Source organism: Sus scrofa, chromosome 7 (assembly GCF_000003025.6).
Source record: "Sus scrofa isolate TJ Tabasco breed Duroc chromosome 7, Sscrofa11.1, whole genome shotgun sequence".
Taxonomy (NCBI): domain Eukaryota; kingdom Metazoa; phylum Chordata; class Mammalia; order Artiodactyla; family Suidae; genus Sus; species Sus scrofa.
Window position 1 is genome coordinate 16,079,040 of NC_010449.5, and position 19,987 is coordinate 16,099,026.

Below are 19,987 nucleotides of genomic sequence, written 5' to 3' on the forward strand. Positions count from 1 at the left end.
AGGAAAGGTTTTTTGTTCATTTGTTTGATAAGGCCTTTCACATTTACTACATGAAAACTATTTGGGTGCAATGATGTGCTTGGTACTGATTAAAAAAAAAATAGTAAAAAAAAGAAAGTAATACCAGGTGGCAGAGCCAGGCAGTATTTCTCTTGGATATGTTAAGCAATCTACCAAAGTCAGATTTTCTTCATTCTGTTAACAAGTTTTTTAGGATTCCAATTGCAAAAATTATACCAAAGTATTTTATGGAGTTACTGTAGCTTTTAGGTGCTGTTAAAATAGTATTTTGTCCTCTGCCTATTCCCTGCTTACTTCCCAGAAGGTTTTGGTATGGCTATTGATCACTTAGAGCAAGTTCTGTTAGCCTCCCCTCCACCCCCCCATGGCTTTCAGTTCTGAAAAAGTTGACAGAAACAGAAAGGTGTGCCAGGTATAGAGACTTTTCACTTCATAGTGTTGTAGTCTAAAAGTTGCATATTCAGACACTGAGCTGCTGATAACCTTAGCTTTCTCGGTGGGTTTCAGAAACCTAGACATTGCCTGGGGTGGCCGTCAGATACACAATTTGTATATAAAACACAGTACTTGAGCATCCAGTAAAACAAAAGTAAACAAAGCAGCACAGTTCCCAAACTTGCATACTTGAAAAAGAATTGAATACTTGAAACTTTAATATAAAAGGTGCAAAGGATATGAGTAGTTTCTAGGAAAAGTTTTTAGCTCTACTTGGTTTGTCACTGTCTTCTAGCACGGTCAGTGTTTGCTGTATACATCTGTGTCTGGACAAATGGGAATACTGCTCAGCCATAAAAAGAACAAAATTCTGCCATTTGCAACATATCCACATACAACATACCCCAGCTTCCTCAAAGGTAAAAAAATGCCTAATAGACCAGACATGTATACCTTTGAACCAGCATTTCTACTTCTTAGGATTTATGTTAGAGAAATAGACAACTTAGCATAGATTTTTACCTAGGATTTTATAATCCAGAAATACTTTTTCAAATATTCAAAGATCGTCTTTCTTTCTCGCTCTATTCTTCCACCCATCCATACATATAAGTACATACATATGTACATGCATATGTGTGCATATATATAATCATGTTTATTGTAAAATAATTTTTAATAGTAAAAAATTGGAATAACATAAGTGCCTATCAGAACAAGAGTAGTTAAGCTATAGTATACCATAGTATATAGTATGTATGTAGTATAAATATAGTATGTGTATATATAGTGTACAGTGTCAAATGCTATAGTATAGTATATGTTTTAAAAGTATGAGGTTCCACTCTGGGTATACATCCGAAAAAACCAAAATACTAATTCAAAAAGACCCATGCACACCTAATGTTCATAGTAGCATTATTACTGTTATTATTTACAATAACAAGGTAAGGGAGCAACCTAAGTGTCCATCAACAGATGAATGAATAAAGATGAGATGTATACACACACACACACACACACACACACACACACACACACACAAATATACACAAGGGAATACTACTCAGCTATAAAAAGAACAAAATTCTGCCATTTGCAACTGCATGGATGGACTTGGAGGGTATTATGCCAAGTGAATAAGTCAGAAAAAGGCAAATACAGTATGATATGACTTATATGTGGAATCTGAAAAATAAACTAGTTTTATAACTAACAAACTAGTTTACTTAAACAGATAAGACTCAGAGATATTGGAAATAAACCAGTAGTTACTAGTGGGGAGAGGGGCGGGGGAGGGGCAAGATAGGGGTAAGTGTTGAAGGGTCCAAACTATTGGCGTTCCCGTCATGGCGTAGCGGAAATGAATCTGACTAGGAACCTTGAGGTTGTGGGTTTGATCACTGGATTCACTCAGTGGGTTAAGGATCTGGCATTGTCAGATGAGTGAGTTGTAGTGTAGGTCGCAGACATGGCTCGGGCCTGTGTTGCTGTGGTTGTGCTGTAGGCCAGCAGCTGTATTCCGATTCGACCCCTAGCCTGGGAACCTCCAATATGCCGTGGGTGTGACCCTAAAAAAAGCAAAAAAAAAAAAAAAAAAAACCCAACAAACTTATGGTATAAAATAAATAAATTATGAGGATATATTGTACAACATGGGGAATATGGCCAATATTTTATAATAACTATAAGTGAAGTATAACCTTTAAAAATTGTGATCACTATTTTGAACATCTGTAACTTTTATAATGTACATCTATATTTCAATTAAAAATTATTTAAAAAAGGGATGAGTTTGATCTTTAGATAAAGACACAAAAGGAAATGTATGCAAGATGTATTGGATGGAAGTGGTAAAATAGAAGTTGTTGCGTCTTTGTGTATTAATAGCGAACACAGGTCTATTTACACTTTGTATCTGCATGTGTGAGGGATTCTCTGGATGTAAGCATAACCAACCTGTAATTTGTACAGTCTCTGAGGAGCAGAAGTGAGAAGATGTGTAAATTCTCAGGATGAAAGGCATATTTTACGTTCTATATCTTATTTTCTTGTTCAATTTTTAAAATGTATATTTTACTCTTCCACTTGGCAAAAGACTAGGAAATCATACAGTAGTATGTTTTAGGCATATTTTCATCAATATTTAAAGTAATGTATTTGAGTGGCTGATGTATATCTGGAAAATGTGAGTTTCAAGAATGATTTATAGCCTTGACAATTCTATGTAAGTAAATCTTTTTGTTTTATAAGGAGACCATAATGCAAGACATTATCATATTGAACTGCTGCTGTGTTCTTTAATGGTATGATAAACAGATGCATAGTTCACAAACCCATCTAGCATCCTGTTTTATGCTGGATGGGTTTGTTACTTTTTAGGGAATGTCTGTGCACTAACATCAGTTTTCAAGGGTACACTTGTGAGGAGAATTGACACTGTTCTCTCTTTAACCTTTTAGAAAAGCTCAAGAGGAGAATAAGAAAATAGTGCTAGCTGGATGTGTTCCTCAAGCCCAGCCTCGTCAGGACTACCTTAAAGGACTGAGCATCATAGGGGTAAGCTTACACCTGATGGGAAAAAAGAAAATTTAACATCTTATTTTTTTTAGTTTTTTGTCTTTTTGCCACAGCAACGCGGGATCCTTAACCCATTGAGCAAGGCCAGGGATTGAACCTGCAACCTCATGGTTCCTAGCTGATTTATTAACCACTGCTCCACGACAGGAACTCTTAAGAAAATTTAACGTCTTAAAACATGTAGTGGCTCCACATTTATTTTCTATTTTTAGGTTATCTGTAAGCTATATTACACTTATGGCTGTCCTTAGCATGCTTTCTCTGTTGCCACTGGACCTTCGTCATGCCATGTAACTTTTGAACCTAGTGCAAAAACATGTGCTAGGTTCTCTCACAGTAAAAAGCCCTGGTATGCATTTACATCCCTGAATTGTAACTGGGTCTTTGTCTGCCTGTCCAGCACTCTCTTCACAACATAGAATATAGATGCCTTTTGTGGGATGTCCCACTTTGGTCATACTCGTCCCCACGTCTTGGCTTCACGGGTACCCATTGTGTAAGCCTGCCCTGCCCACTTTGGGCAGGCCTTAAGGCTCCTGTCAGCATTTGACAGAGTTATAATTTGGGAGTTAACTGACGTTGTTTATTGAATAAAGCCCTCCTCTCTTTTCAGTTAGCTTCATGATGACAACTTTTCAGTCCTTTTTAAAATTCTCACCACGTTTCTCCAGCCTTTCCCACAATGCCTAACACACAGTAGGCACTCTTTCAGGCAGTGTCTGGTGGCTGACTCAATGAAAGAAGCTTCCTGTTGTACTTTTGTTGTTGGCGTGCTTCTTTCCCCACTGGGCAGTGAGTTCTGTGAAGTTAGAGACTACCACTACTGTCTTATTCTTTGTGGCCATCGCTATTCACACTTGCCCAGAGGTAGGTAGTGCTCAGGCAGTATTTATTGACCAATTGGTGGTGCTTCATCCTCCACCATTCTGCTAAATCCGGGCTCATGGTGCTCAGTAATGATCTTCTTTTAATGAGGCTTTATTAATTAAAAATAACTATTGCATTTGGAGTAGATAAGCAATGAGATCCTGCTGTTATAGCAAAGGGAACTATATCTAGTCACTTGTGATGGAACCTGATGGGGGATTATGTGAGAAAAAGAATATATGTATGTATGGATGACTGGGTCACTTTGCTGTACAGCAGAAATTGTAAATCAACTATTATATATATATATATATATATCTCGTATACTCATAGGCAAAAATTATGTGAATAATCGGCACTTGAATTGACTTATTGCAATTTTTCTATTTGATGTTCTATTGATAGGTTCTCACACTGTATTCTTGATATAATGAACTTGTTTTCTGCTATAAAGTCCTTGCCCCAGTGGCAAATTTAATAATCTTTAAACAAACATTCTCATGTTAAACAAACAGATCCTGAATGTTTGGGAACTTTAGTTTGTTTTTACCACTTGTCTGTTTACATTTTGATTTCTCTTGGTTGAAGGAATGAAATGAATATGGACTCCTGAGTTATCTTTTCATGTCAGACTAACATTCTCCATAAACATAATCCTGCTGTGTTAGGGAAATAGGAAACTAGTTAGAATTCTCTTTTAGAGTTGGAGTGTGGTAAAACCTTGGAATTCATCTTTGAGTTCATCTCAAGGAATTAAGTTACCAGAATAGTAGACTTTCTGTGGCATGGCAAAAACCTCTTCTCTATGTTCGTTATGGTAACATTTCCCTGAACTGCAGTGTCTGCTGTGAAGAGCTAAGTACACGTGAGGATGTTGAGGAGCTTCTAAAGATAGCTTAAGAGAGGATGTGCCATGCAGGTGATACGGAAGATATTTCCAAGGACAGCATAAACTCATGGGCGTAGCAGATAAACATTTTTTCCCGTTTAATCTAGCACTCTTTTTGTTCGGTCATTTTGTCTCATTTTATTTATTTTATTTTTTATTTTTTAATTGTATGGCTGTTCCCATGGTATATGGAAGTCCCAGGTCAGGGGTTTGAATCCGAGCCACAGCTGCGACCTATACCACAGCTTCTGGCAATGCTGTGTCCTTCAACCCACTGTGCCAGGCTGTGGATCAAATCTGCCCTCTGCAGTGACCCAGGCTGCCAAAGTCAGATTCTTCTTTTTTATTCTTCTCTCTCTCTCTTTTTTTTTTTCCTTTTGGCCTTTAAGGACTGCAGCTGTGGCATATGGAAGTTTCCAGGTTAGGGGTATAATTGGAGATGCAGTTGTTGGCTTATACCATAGCCATAGCAATACAGGTTCTGAGCTGCATCTGTGACCTCCACCACAGCTCATGGCAATGCTGGATCCTTTACCCAGTGAGGGAGGCAAGGGATCAAACCCTTGTCGTCATGGATACTGGTCAGGTTTTTAATCCATTGAGCCGAAATAGTAACTCCTTATTCTCCTTTTTTGGCCTCCTTGCAGCATATGGAATTCCCAGGCCAGGAGTCAGATCCGAGCCTCAGCTGTGTTATAGCTGTGGCAGTGTCAGATCCTTTAACCCCCTGTGAGGCGCCAGGGATCAAATCTGCATCCTGGCACTGCAGAGAGGCTGCCAATCCCATTGTGCCACAGCGGGAACTCCTGAAGTTGGATTCTTAACCCACTGTGCCATGGTGGAAACTCCTGTCTTAGTTTATTACCATTAAAATTCTTTAGATTTATTTAGCTGTCTTATAAATGGAGATATAATATGTTTGAAAAAGTGAATAGAAAGACAATTCATAATCCTCTCACCCCAGCATACTAATTATGACTTTGCTTATCCCCTTCAGACTTTTAACCTCTGCATATTTTACTTAATTCGAATCTCAGAACTATTTCGTGTTCTTATTTTTCCATGAGATTTTCTTCTGTGAGCTCTTTAACCATTTTAAATTCTGCGTTAATATTCTACTGAAGGGTATACTGTGAGTTATTTAACTGTCCTTAATTGTTAGATATAAGTGGTTTTCTAATTTTTAGGAACAGCATATGATGCAGTAATGCTTGTGAAGGGCTTTCATTTTATTTTTATATATATTTTTTGCTTTTTAGGGCCACACCTGTGGCATATGCAGATTCCCAGGCTAGGGGTCGAATTGGAGCCACAGCTGCCTGCCTATGCCATAGCCACAGCAATGCCAGATCCGAGCCTCATCTATGACCTACACCACAGCTCATGGCAACTCTGGATTCTTAACCCACTGAGCGAGGCCAGGGATTGAACCCGCAACCTCATGGCTCCTAGTTGGATTCATTTCCACTGTGCCATGACGGGGACTCCTTTTTTTTGTTTTTTGTTTGTTTGTTTGTTTGTTTGTTTTTCCTTTTCATTTTAAATTTAAGATCAGTATGTTGTGAAAAGTTTTCACGGTAGAAATGTACTATCAATAACAGCATTTCTGAGTTGTAATTTAATTATATCTTCAGCATTTAGTGGTGTTATTAAAGTATGAAATTATTCTTTGTCAGTAGTCATTTTATTATAGAGCATTTTGATCTATGGCAGCTGTATATGATATCTATCATAACTGACTACTTTTTATTTTTTACTTTCTTTCTGGTTGCATGCACAGCATTTGGAAGTTCCTGGGCCAGGGAGCAAATCTGAGCTACAGCTGCAACCTATGCCACAGCTGCAGCAACACCAGATCCTTAACCCACCACACCTGGCTGGGGATCGAACCTGTGCTGCCAGAGAGACAATGCCAGATCCTTAACCTGCTGTGCCACAGTGAGAACTCCATAACTGATTCTTTATGTAGAAAAATTATGTCCAGGAGAACTGAAAATTTTGGGAAAAAAATGTGGAGGGTAACCGTAATCATCTGTATTTGGCATTTGGAGAGGTCTGTTTCTGAACAGAATGGCTGAAGTGCTGCAAAATCAGAAACCTTCTGAGATACAGTGAGTGAATTATATCAGCTTACACAAAGAAAAAACAATTTTGAAGTGTAAAAAAAAAATGAAGATGTGTAAATTTAGTGGCTTGAGAAACTGTTTTTAGGAGGATGTTTAGAATTATATTGCACTCCTTATTTACAGACTTTGTGAAAACCGTTATTCCTTCAGGGGTTTTCCCCTATGGAACTTCTGTGACATAGGGCGTTCATAGAGGTGGAAGGGAGATGAGCTAGAACTGCCTTCTTTGCTTTCACCTCCTGCTGGGATTTGTCTGTGTCACCCCACAGTACAGGATGCGTCAGTTCTGTTGACCAAGTGATGGACGTAAAAAGTTGCCATTAGGTGGTGAGCAAGGTACTTACTGCCACCTTAGTCCAAAAGCCGTACTGTCCCATGTTTGCAGGTGCTCCTGGAGCGAACATTTAAGAAGATATTTAATAAGGAAGTATGATATTATTACCCTTGTTACATGTTAATTTGCACTCATGTCAACCTTTAGAAATGGAGCATGTAATTTATTTCCATAATCAGAGATAGCAGTGTGGTGAGGTCTCATAGTAATAAGTGGATTGACTCCTGGGCTTTTTATTATCTTCTGTCTTAATGTCTCCTGAGTCTACTTGCAAAGAATATTATTTGTGTGGTGGTGCACAGAAAAAAAAAATAATGGAATATCAAAACCAGAAGTAAAACCAATCAACATCTGGGTCCCAAGAACTGGCTTTGTTGGCAGCAATCTCTATGCTTTTCCCATCCTGGTTTTTTCGCGGTGAAAGAGGAGAAAGAACAGATTTGAAAACTTAAATGTCTTGGATAAAAAGATTTTTTTTTAATGAAAGCTTTTTTACTAGCATGATTAAATGAAGTTTATAGCTTATATCTAGAATATAAATTTATAAAAACAAATTTATAGGTAATCAGTGTAGAATCAAGATCTTTTTCATTTTGATGGTATTTTGAAACATTTTACCTTACAGTGAAGATTTTCATTTTTCTTTTGACAAGTATGTATGGTTAACTGTTCATCTTGGAGTTAGTTTCCATGCACTGTTACCTTTTTTTTTTTTTTTTTTTTTTTTTTTTTTTTAAATCACTGCTGTTATTTGTTTACCTTGGTTACTCTGTGTCTAGCTGCAGATGGTTCCAAGATCTTATGACCATACCCATTGAGCGGTACTTTGCTTCTCTTTAGGTTTTTTTTTTTTTTTTTTTTTGGCAGGAAGGTTTCTTTTAGATTAGTCAACCAGAAAGGATGTTCTCTGGTAGCAAAAAAGAATACTAGACTTCAGAAGTCAGAAAGCCAGGCATTAAACCCCAGGGCTGACACATCATTCTTTTTTCTTTTTATTCAGTTAGTACTTATGAGTGCCTGGTAGCTGCTGTTGCAGTTGCTAGGAATGCAGCAGTATATAAAAATCACCAAAGACCCCTGTCCTCAAGGAGACTACATTCCATTTCTCGGGGAGAAAAATCTGGTTTGAGCCTAAAATATCTTCAGCCTCCTGGCAATGTGGTGGGATGGGTCCCTAGATAACAGGGAGACTGATTTGTTGGGAATTTTGCTGTAAGGCTCAAGGAAATACACTCTGTGCCCATCAGCTAGGCTTGTGTTAGGAAAAGAGGGCTGAGATAATACTTATTTGCTTGAGTTCTTCTTCTTCTTTTTTTTTTTTTTTTCCTTTTTTCTTTTTTAGGGCCGTACCTTTGGCATATGGAAATTCCAAGGCTAGTGGTTGGATCGGAGCTGCAGCTGCTGGTCTACACCACAGACGCAGCACTGCTGGATCCTGAGCCACATCTTCGACCTACGCCGCAGCTTGTAGCAATGCTGATCCTTAACCCACTTGAGTGAGGCCAGGGATAGAACCTACATCCTCATGGCTACCAGTCTGGGTCTTATGTGTCTGAGCCACAATGGTAACTCCTTGAGTTCTTAAGGTAGTGCTGTTTCTCAATTCTTGTCATTTAGTTGCTATTAATAGACATGACATTTGTTAGGAAGTTTAGTTTTTATTCTGTTTCATGAAAGCATGTTTATAAAATTATACCTTTTGTGTAGATTTTCTGTGCTAACAAAGACTGCATCTTAACTTGGTCTTGGTATTGAGTCATTAGGCTTATCTTTGTATGATATCTCTAGAAATCCTGAATAAATTGTGAATTAATAAACAGGTTGTAACATTTTTAAACATGCAGTTCAAAGCAGAATATACAGTTTGATGTTGAAAATTTGTAAATGACAAAACTTCCTGATGTGCCAGCTGGGAGCCCTGCAGGCAGGTGCAAATTTTCTTTGGAGAGCCGAACAAAAATGTGGTTTAACACAGGTGTCCACTTATCTCAGGGGCTATTACCAGGTTGATTTGCAGTGCTTTAAACATCTTTTCAGGCAGGCTGCTTTAATCCTGCAAAGTCAGACAGCACGATGACTATTTCACATGTGAATGCTAATTTTGAAAATTATGTGTATAAATAAAGCGGCATTTGAAAGAGGATACATTTAAGGATATTTCTAGTATGTACTCTCTTACAGAAGGTAAAAGAGTCATGAAATGGAACTATGTCTCAGTAATGGTGGCATCGATGTTGAGAGCAAAACTTGAAAAAATAGTCCTTTTCCTGCTTGTCTCTGCTTCATGTCTTCTGATACTTCTTTTTGTCATATTCTGCCTTTTTACCTTTAATTATCAAAATGGCAGTATCGTAATAGAATGACCTGTGGATTTAAAAACTTGTTCGTTTTTGTCTCTTGCTAGATCTGTTGTTTTTACTTCTAATTTTATTTATATGTGTACATATTTTTCACCTACTGAATTATAAAAAAGCAGTGCACCATAGTAGTAAGAACATGGATTCAGGGGTTAGGTTCCATAGGTTCGTGTCCCTGCTTTACTGCTTATTAGCTGTGTGACTTTGTACAAGTTAACTTCTCTGTGCCTCAGTTTGTTCATCTGTAGTATGGAGATAATAATGGAACTTAATTTGAAGTTTTGTTAGGGATAAAGTGTTTAATACATATAATGTGCTTAGCGTGGTCCCTGGCACATAGTCTTGTTGTATTAGCTTTTTTTTTTTTTTTTTTTCATTTTTGGCCACTCTGTGGCATATGCAGTTCCCATGCCAGGGATCAGATCCAAGCCACAGTTGTGACCTAAGCCGCAGCTGCAGCAATGCTGGATCCTTAACCCACTGTGCCAGGGCGGGGATTGGACCCACGTCTTAGTGCTCACAGAGGCCACCCATCCTGTTGAGCCACAGGGGAAACTCCATACCTTTCTTACTAGTGGATTTAACACTGATTACAAATATATGCCTGGGGCGAAACTATTTACTAGAGATAAAGAGATGAACAAAACTTGTTTCTTCCCTGAAGACAGTGAAGTCTGAAGAGAGATAATTATGACGAATATGCTCAGGGATAATGTCCTGTGGACACACAGAGGTTGAAGCCATTCTTGAATTGAGTTTCAGAGGCTGAGTAGTAGCTTGATGAATGGAAAAAGGATAAAGGGCTTTTTTTTTTTTTTTTTTTTTTCTTTTTTGGCCGCCCTATGGCATATGGTATTCCTGTGGCAGGGATCCTATCGAGCTGCAGTTACAACCTAAGCCGCAGCTGTGGCAATGCCGATCTTTAACCCAATGTGCCGGGCTGGGGATCGAACCTGCATCCCAGCACTCTCAAGATGCCACCGATCCTGTTGTGCCACAGCAGGATCTCCAAGAAAGGTCTTTTGAGCAGAGGCAATAACATATCTAAGGCAAAGCATGTGTGGTTACGGGTGCCTGGTAGGGAAAAAGGATAGCAGAAAGTGCATCCGGATTTGAATGTAAGTTGGAGGCGGTAATTTTAAGACGTGTAGTTTGGGGTAGTGGAGATGAGTGGTAAATAGGGTGGAAAGAAGGAGTTTGCGTTCAATGGAATATTTAAGACAGAATCAGCAGGATAGGGTGAAAGACTCTGGTGGGGGTAAGATTGTGTGAAAAGGTAAGAGTTAGAAGCAATACAGTCTAGTGTTTATTGCTATGTGACTTTTATTCATTATATGTTAATTATTTCTAGTATTTTTTTGACATGCACCCATGGCATATGGAGATTCCCAGGCTAGGGGTCAAATTGGAGCTGTAGCTGCTGGCCTATACCACAGCCACAGCAATTCAGGGTCTGAGCTGTGTCTGCAAGCTACACCACAGCTCATGGCAACACTGGATCCTTAACCCACTGAATAAGGCCAGGGATTGAGCCTGCATCCTCATGGATGCTAGTCAGACTTGTTAACTACTGAGCCACAACAGGAACTCCACACACAGCTATTTCTTAAGATCCTCTGCTTTTAAGGACTCACTTGAATAGATTGGGCCCATCTGGATAATCGAGATTAATCTCATTATCTCAGTATCTTTAATCTTAATCACATCTGTAAATTCCATTTTCCATGGAAGGTAACTCATTCTCTGGTTTTGGGGATCAGAATTGAATATCTTTGAGAGGGCTTTTTTTTTTTTTTTCTTTTTCTTTGCCACAACCTCAACACATGGAATTTCCCAGGCTATGGGTCGAATCGTAGCTACAGCTGCCAGCCTACACCATGGCCACAGCAATACAAGATCCGAGCTGTGGTTTGTCTGTGACTTACACCACAGCTCAAGGCAATGTCAGATCCTTAACCCACTGAGCTGAGGCTAGGGATTGAACCTGCATCCTCCTGGATACCAGTCAGATTGGTTTCCACTGCACCATAGTGGGAACTGTTGAGGGGCCATTATTCTGCCTGCCATATGCAACATTATTAGTTGATATTTTGCATCTGTAATGTGTATTTCTGTTTCGTTTGTGATATGACTATTTTCAACTCTAGTATTACTTTATAAATTTTTTTTCTTTATAACATCTTACTCTTTAATATGGTTATAATATTCTAACGCCCCAGAAAATGTTTCTCTATAGAGTTTAGCATGTTGCATTTTGTTATGGTTAAAGATCCCCCCCCACACACAAAGTTTCATAGGCATTTTAATTGGATTTAAGAGGAGAAAGTTCCTGGTACTGAGCCTCGTTTTGCTGCTGTCCATGTAGCCTGGTCTCAGCTTTCAATGAGTAATTTTTATCTCTTAGTGTTCGTCACTCACTGGTACCATTAAGGCAGAAAACGTTTTTAGTGGTGTGTGGAATGTGCTGCCATAGGACTTGTAATGAAAGGGCTGTTTCTACCTCTGGAAGAGGATTTTTCTTAATGAAGAGATGAAAGAAGATGGAACTAGACTGGCAGATGAGAAAGGTTTGTTCAAAAATTTAAACCACATGTAGCATCCAGTGCTCTTTGGTGCAGTTCATTAGCAAACTTGTTTATGGGCTTGTGAGTTCAAGAAATCTTTCTTCCAGTAGAGTTAACTGGTGACTGCTCTGGACTTCCCCAAATCTAAGAGATTTGGAAATTGAGCTCTCCTCCAATACCATTTATAGAGGTAGGGACTTTCCTTAACAGCTTAAAGAAAAGTTTTTTAGAGAGAAAAATATTTTTTACAGAGAAGTCAGTATTGACCTGCCAAGTGCTGGTTATTGGATAAAACTATTATAGTAAAGGTGAAATTTTGAACATATATTTAATGGAAAAGGCTTTTTATAATATAGTTCTTAACAGGAAAAGACTTTTTTTTTTCTCTTTTAAAGATTGATAGAGTTTTTAGGAGGCTTTACAATTTTAGTCTGCTATTTCCTAATTAGAATGATAATGACAGGATGTCCTAGTTTACTTATATATTTATATGCCATCAAAATTAGGAGAGCTAATGAGGGAGTTCCTCTGTATCTGTGTTGATGTGTATCTAGAATGTATTAACCTTCATTACTCCTGAAAAGATTTGAAGTGTCTTGGGATAAAATCAAGAGATAATAATTAAAAAAAAAATTAGCCAAATTCGTGTAACATGAAAAAGACACACCAAGTCATGGAGAAATGTGAATAGTCTTTGCATAGTTTTCAGTAGAATTAGCCTGGATGATGCTATTGAAATTGTTCTATTAATCCTACAATCCTTTCCTTTTGTAGGTAGAACAAAATCTAAACAGCGTAGCATGAGCTACAAAGTCTCATGTAATCTTTGTCCTCTAATTATCTGACCTCATCTCCTACCTTGGTGCCTCTCATTCGCCATTCTTTCTGTCTCTCAGCCCTTGTGTGTACTCTTCCCTTTGGAGGTTCACATTGATGCTTCTGTCTCATGGTTCAGGTCCCAGCATTAATGCTGACTGTTCTGAGGTTTGCCTGGACCACTGTAACATAATTGCTCTCTCCACCTCCAGCCATTCCCAGGTTCACTGTCTTCATAGCATCTATCGTGATTAGGAAATGAACATTTCTGTTTGTTTACCTGTTTGTTTGCCCCAACTAGACTGTAAGTTCCATGAAGCAAGGACTGGGTTTTTTTCACCATTGTACCCCCAGTGCCTGGAACAGTCGTAGTTGGTTGGTGCTTCATAGATAGTTGTCAAGTGAATGCATGCATGGCATTGGTGATTTAACAGGGCAGTTTGGGGGAATAGTTGTTGCCTGAGTCACTTGAAAGTCCGGGTTCACTTGGATAGCTTTTTGTGATTATGAAGTAATGATCTCTGTGTGTAAAGGAAGAGGGGAAGTCATGAAATACACTCCCTCTGTGCCATTCCTAGATAAGATAAACTGAGAGTATTTGCAAGAATTTAGCAGGATATCCTCTGCCTTAGTTCCCTCAGCCTAGGAAATAACAATAAGCATCTATTGCCAAGGAGTGTTGTGAGGATTCAAAGTGATGGTGCTTAGAGCACATTAACACAGAGCTTAGGGCGTGGTAATTGTTCCAGAAATGTTAACTATCATGGTGTTATTACTAGTCAGTAACTTGTCTAGTTGCTGTTTGCTCAGAAAAGAGGATACTTCAGGTGGATACTAAAGCAGAGCCTCTGACTACAGGATGCTATCAGTTTGTTCCCTGACTTGCCCTTTTGCATTTTTTTTTTTTTTTTTTTTTAGCCTAGTTGGCAAAATTGTTTGAGGTGTGTATTCATTTCCTAGAGCTGCCTTAACAAATCACCGCAAACTGGGTGGCTGTCTTAGCCATACTCTAAACATGCACTTTCCAGTATGGTTGCCAATAGCCACAGATGATTATTTGAATTAATTAAAATTAAAATTCAGTTCCTCAGTCACAGGCACATTTCAAGTATGTAGTAACCACATATGGTTGGCGGCTACCATGTTGGACAGCCCAGCATGTAAACATTTCCGTCCTTGTAGAAAGGTCTCTTGGTTAGCACTGCTCTAAACAATTAGGAAACTCCAGAATAGCTCTTTTATTTGCTTTAGGTGACTTTTGTATGGGTTTGTTTCTTCAATATGCGTTTAGTTATAAATTTGGAGTATTCATAATAGCTGAATAAAATATTTTTATGGGTTTCTTTTAGAAGTTCTGCAGCAGAATGACTCATTAATATTATTTATGAATTGTTTATTCACCAGCTCCTTTCTTCATTGTCAAGAACATATGGAGTCAGTAATAGAACATACTGCATGTCTTTTTTTCCTGTATATTTATAACTAAGTGCCTGAAGGACATAAGATACTGTTTTATTTATTTTATTTGAATTATATGCCAGAGACTAAGCTCTTGTGTATTCAGGGCTACAATTTATAGTATTAATTAAGAACAGCTTTCCTTTTCTCCCCAGAATGAATTCAATGTAGTCTTCATTCCTGTATGGGAATCTTGAGTTTGTTCTCACTCATGACTGTTTTTTCTTCTCCCCCACCTCCCACCCACCTAACCTCTCTCTCTCCTCCCTTAATTTCCCTTCCCCGAATCTCCTTTTTGTTTCTTTGCCATCTCCTCCTCTTTCCTTTTTTTCTTCTACCATTTCCTCTAGTGACTCCTTACTAGAAATGGGAACGACACAACATTTTCTTTAAAGCATTTAATGAACAGCTTCTCCTTTGCTTTTTTGTAATCAAATGCTTTTCTTCCTTTTTCTTAAAATTTAGTAGAAGCTTCCTTTTGAAGTCCTGGAGTTTCCCCACACCACTCAGTGATTACTTTTCAGATATAGGCAATATCTATTCTTCTGCTGTAAGAGCAAGTGTGATAATCACGTACTTTTTAAAAATCAGAGGGTATATTTTCAGCAGTATATATTTAAGTAGATTCGATGTGACCAGTAGGGTAAACGAAAATCTTTATGTCTTCAACACTGACACGCTTAAACTTTTATTTTGACATCATTTCACACTCACAGAAAAGTTGCAAAAATAATTAATGTCGGGAACTGCCGTTGTGGAGCAGCGGAAACAAATCCGACTAGTGCCCATGAGGATACGGGTTCAATCCCTCACCTCGCTCAGTGGGTTGGGGATCTGCCGTAAGCTGTGGTGTAGGTTGCAGATGCAGCTCAGATCTGGTGTTGCTCTGGCTGTGGTATAGGCTGGCAGCTGTAGCTCCTATTTGACTCCTAGCCTGGAACTTCCATATGCTGAGGATGTGGCCCTAAAGAAAAAAAAAAAATAACTTCTACCATTTACCCAGATTCCCCAACTATTAGTGTTTATACATACATATTTTTTCCAATCCTTTTAGTAGTGAGATATAAATATGATGCCCTTTACTTTTAAATATCCTTATGTTTAGAAGTTCCCATTGTGTCTCAGCTGGTTAAGGACTCGATGATGTCTCTGTGAGAACATGGGTCTGATCTGGGCCTCGTTCCTTGGGTTTAGGATCTGGCGTAGGTTGCAGATGCTGCTTGGATCTGGTGTTGCCATGGCTGTGACGTAGGACCGAGTGAAGCTCTGATTCGCCCTCTGGCCCTGGAACTTCCATATGCTGTAGTTACTCAGACCTTGTTAATTGTCCCAGTAACGTCCTTTATAAGAAAAGATCCCAGATCCGTTGCATTCACTTGTCAGGTCACTTAAGTCTCCTTTAATTGGAACATTTCCTCAGTTACTCCTTGAGTTTCATGACCTTTTCATTGGAACATTTAACCACCCTTAACTTTTTTTATGGGGGAGGGGTGGTGATATTAACAGCCTTCTTAAGATGTAATTCAAACCCCATTTAAAGTGTGTAATTCGATGGTTTTTAGTATATTCACAGAGTTATGTGACTATCACTACAGTTGGGTTTTTTTTTCCTTTTCTTTTTTTTTTTTTTTTGCTTTTTAGGGCCACACCTGTGGCATGGAAGTTCCCAGGCCAGAGGTCAAATTGCAGCTGTATCTGCCAGCCTATGCCACAGCAACACGGGGGATCTGAGCCATGTCTGCGACCTACACTGCAGCTCATAGCAACACCAGATCCTTAACCACTGAGTGAGGCCAGGGAGCAAACCCACATCCTCATGGAAACTAGTTGGGTTCTTAACCTACTGAGCCACCACGGGAGCTCCCATTACAATCAATTTTAAAACAATTTCATCACACTAAAAAGAAACATAGTGCTCCTTAGCAATCCCTCTCATTTCTTTCACTACCTGTCCATAGGTAGTCAAGAATATACTTTGTCTCTGAGGATTTCCCAATTCTGGTTATTTCATATGTGTGGAATCAAATAATACTTTTCTTTTTTTGCCTCTGGCCTCTTTCCTTTAGAATAATGCTTTAACATTATTACTGCTTCATTCTCCTTTATGATTCACTGATAATTCCTTGTATGGCTGTACCACCTCTTCTTTATCTGTTCATCAGCAGTTGGGACTTGGGCTGTTTCTACCTTTTGTATATTATAAATAATGCTATGACTTTGTGTGCAATGCTGTGTCTGTGTGTGGACCTATGTTCTCAGTTCTCTTGGGTATACACCTAGAATTGGAATTGCTGGATCATACGGTTTAACCGTTTGAGGACCTGCCAGAGTGGTTTCCAAAGCAGCAGCACCATTTAATTACATTCCCACTAACAATGTGATGGGGTACCAATTTCTCCATATTCTTGCCCACACTTGTTACTGTCTGTCTTTTTGATTATAGCCATCCCAGTGGGTAGGAAGTAGTGTCTCATGGTTAAATACACGTAACATAAAATTTACTGTCTTCGGAGTGCCCCTTGTGGTTCAGCAGGTTATGAGCCCGACTAGTATCTATGAGATGCAGGTTCGATCCCTTGCCTTGCTCAGTGGGTTAAGGATCCAGTGTTGCTGTGAGCTGTGGTGTAGATCACAGACGTGGCTCTGATCCAGCATTGTTCTGGCTGTGTGTAGGCCAGCAACTGTGGCAACTGTGGCAACTGCAACTCCCATTCAACCCTTAGCCTGGGAACTTCCATATGCCGCAGGTGCAGCCCTAAGAAGGAAAAAGAAAGGATATTTACACTGCTGTGCAAAGATCACCACCATCCATCTCCAGAATGCTTTCATCTTTTCAAACTGAAAATTTATGAACATTACATAATAATTCCCTGTTGCTGCCATTGTGGTTTTAAGTTGCATTCTGTGGTTGGCTAATGAAGTTGAACATCTTTTCATGTGCTTATTGGCCATTCATATATACTCCTTGGAGAAGTGTCTTTTCAGATCTTTTGCCATTTTTTATTTTTTCAATATTTTATTGATGTATAGTTGACTTACATGTTGTGTTAGTTTTAGGTGTACAGCAAAGTGAATCAGTTATACATGTACATATATCCAGTCTTTCTGAGATTCTTTTCCCATATAGATGATTAGAGAATATCGAGTTCCCTGGACTGTACAGTAGGTCCTTGTTAGTTATCTGTCTTATATGTGATAGTGTGTATATGTTAGTATGTGTGAACATGTTCATTTTTAAGTGGTTTATTTGTCTTTTTATTGAGTTGGAGGAGTGCTTTATATATTTTAGATTTGGGTCTCCTATCAGGTATATGATTTGCAAATTTTCTCCCATTTTTTATGTTGTTTTGTTATTTTCTTGGTAGTGTCCTTTGATGCACCAAGAGGTTCTAATTTGGATGATGTTCAGTTTGCCCTTCTTCTTTCATTGCTCATGCTTTTGATGTAATATTAAGAAAACAGAGTTTTATACGGAGTTCATCTAGATTTATGGCTGTGTTTTCTTCCAAGAATTTTATAGTTTTAGCCTACCCTCAAGTTTTTAACCTTTCAGTTGCTCCCTCTGCATACTGCTCTGACTCTCATCCACGGGCACTGCTTCTTATTCATTCCATGTGTTGAGATTGGGTGAAGTTCTCCCTTTGAATTATTTTATCTCCAACTGCAGAAGGAAGCATTTTTGTTTTGGTTTCATCATTGCATTATTTCATATTGTTCTTTTATTCTGTCCTGATATGTTGGTCATTCACCTACATTCACTGGGAAATTTGATCAACTCTCCCTTATCCTACCCAAGTTTCTAATGTGGTGGAGAGTTCAAGTGTCCATATGTATTGTCTCACCAACTCTCTAACCTCTGACTTTATTACTTCTTAGCTCCACTGATTATCACCTTTATCTTGTTTCAACAACTTGTTCTCATGACTGCGTCTTGGACCTTGCTAGTCTTCACACATACTCAGTGCCAGTGTCTGTACTCTGTTATAACCTCCTATGCTTTCTCCCTTTCTCTCACTCTCTCCTCCCTCCCTCTTTCCTACCGTCTCTTTCTTCCTTCCTTCCTCCAACTCTAAGCCACTTTATTTCTCCTTCCTGGCTCTTCTTCTTTCTCTGTCTAAGTTTCGTCTTAGCCAAAATGCAGAGTTAATTGCCTTTTTTCCATATCCTTCGAGTTCATCCTATAAATCTCGAAGTGGAGTTTTCCAGACTTTGAGCCTTCCTGGCATATGCTAGATGTTTAATAAATGATGAGAGAATGAATGACTGATGGAGTGAACAGACCTTGGAGCAGTCCATTTAACTGTTGAGTCTTCCATGAGAACTGCTGGGCCCTGAGAAAAATTACATGGTGGAGTCACTGTTAAAAATTCATGGTATATAATTTCAACTGGTATCTCAATACTGTCTGGCAGTTTTTACACATTTCCAGTCTTCACTTCTTTTAACGGGTTAAACTTTTAGTAGGTATTTTAAACATCAGCTGTTCTTTATTAACAATATGCTTTCTCACTTATAGCAGATGAAATTGCTTCTTGCTTCACTGAGAAAAGTTGAGGCCACGAGATGGGAGACTTGCTTGATAACCTCCCTGACTTCAACGAGAGTGCTCTTACCTGTTTCCCTGTTTCCGAGGAAGATGACTTGGCCCCGCTCCCATTCTGGGCTTGTGTCTCTACCTGTGTTTTGGATTTTAACCCTCTCTACCTCCTGAGGAACCTAGCTCCATGACTTATTTCTTTTGTCTTCAATTCCTTTCTGTCTATGGCCTTTTCCCCCTTAGCCTGTAAACTTTAAAAAAGGAAAGGAAAAAGGAAAGACAGGATTAAATATACCAGCACACTTATGCTTTTTTTTTTTTTACTACCGGGAGTCCTCTTCCTCTTCATTCTACCCAGCTTTTTGTAAGATTTGTTTGTATCAGCTATGACCACTTGCTTATTTATGATTGATTAATGCTGAACTGTCTCCCAAGTTCATTAGCCCCCCCCTTATTGTAAGATAAGGCATAGCCATTTTAGTCTTTATGTTACTTGTTTTTCTGTAGAGACACTGTTGTCTACTTCTTCCTCTTTGAACTGTTATCCTTGCTTTGATTGTATTCTGTAAGGAAGTCATGTGGATTCTCTTAATAAAACCAGAGCCTAATGGCTCCAGTGGTTCTGGTGGACATGGACATATCCATCTACAGTTAGGTGAGATTTACTTTGCCTTTGACAACTTCTCAATAATTATTGCTACTGCTACTATCTTGCTGAACGGAGTGGTCATAGGCAGAGCTGCATTCAAATATATTCTCACAAATCTTCCTTTATTTCTGTAAGGCCAAAGGAGTACTTCCAAGAGATTTGCCATTGCATTTTTTTGGGACTGCATCTGTGGCATACAAAAATCCCTGAGCCAGGGATGGAACCTGTGCTATGGAGGCAGCCAGAGCCACAGCAGTGACAACTGCCTGATCCTTAACCTACTGAACTAGCAGGGAATTTTTTTTTTTTTTTTTTTTTTTTTTTTGGTCTTTTTGCCATTTCTAAGGCCGCTCC

At 38.8% G+C, this 19,987-nt stretch overlaps 1 protein-coding gene across 10 annotated transcripts in view; it reads left to right on the plus strand.

Annotated features, from left to right (window-relative positions):
- The window catches only part of CDKAL1 (CDK5 regulatory subunit associated protein 1 like 1), a 658,999-nt gene that overhangs the window by 168,395 nt on the left and 470,617 nt on the right, over positions 1 to 19,987 (plus strand). For all 10 annotated transcript variants that reach the window (XM_005665616.2, XM_005665619.3, XM_005665620.3 and 7 more), the window contains one exon: positions 2,919 to 3,015. In XM_005665616.2, coding sequence (XP_005665673.1) covers positions 2,919 to 3,015 — 97 coding nt within the window. The remainder of the gene's footprint in view (positions 1 to 2,918; positions 3,016 to 19,987) is intronic.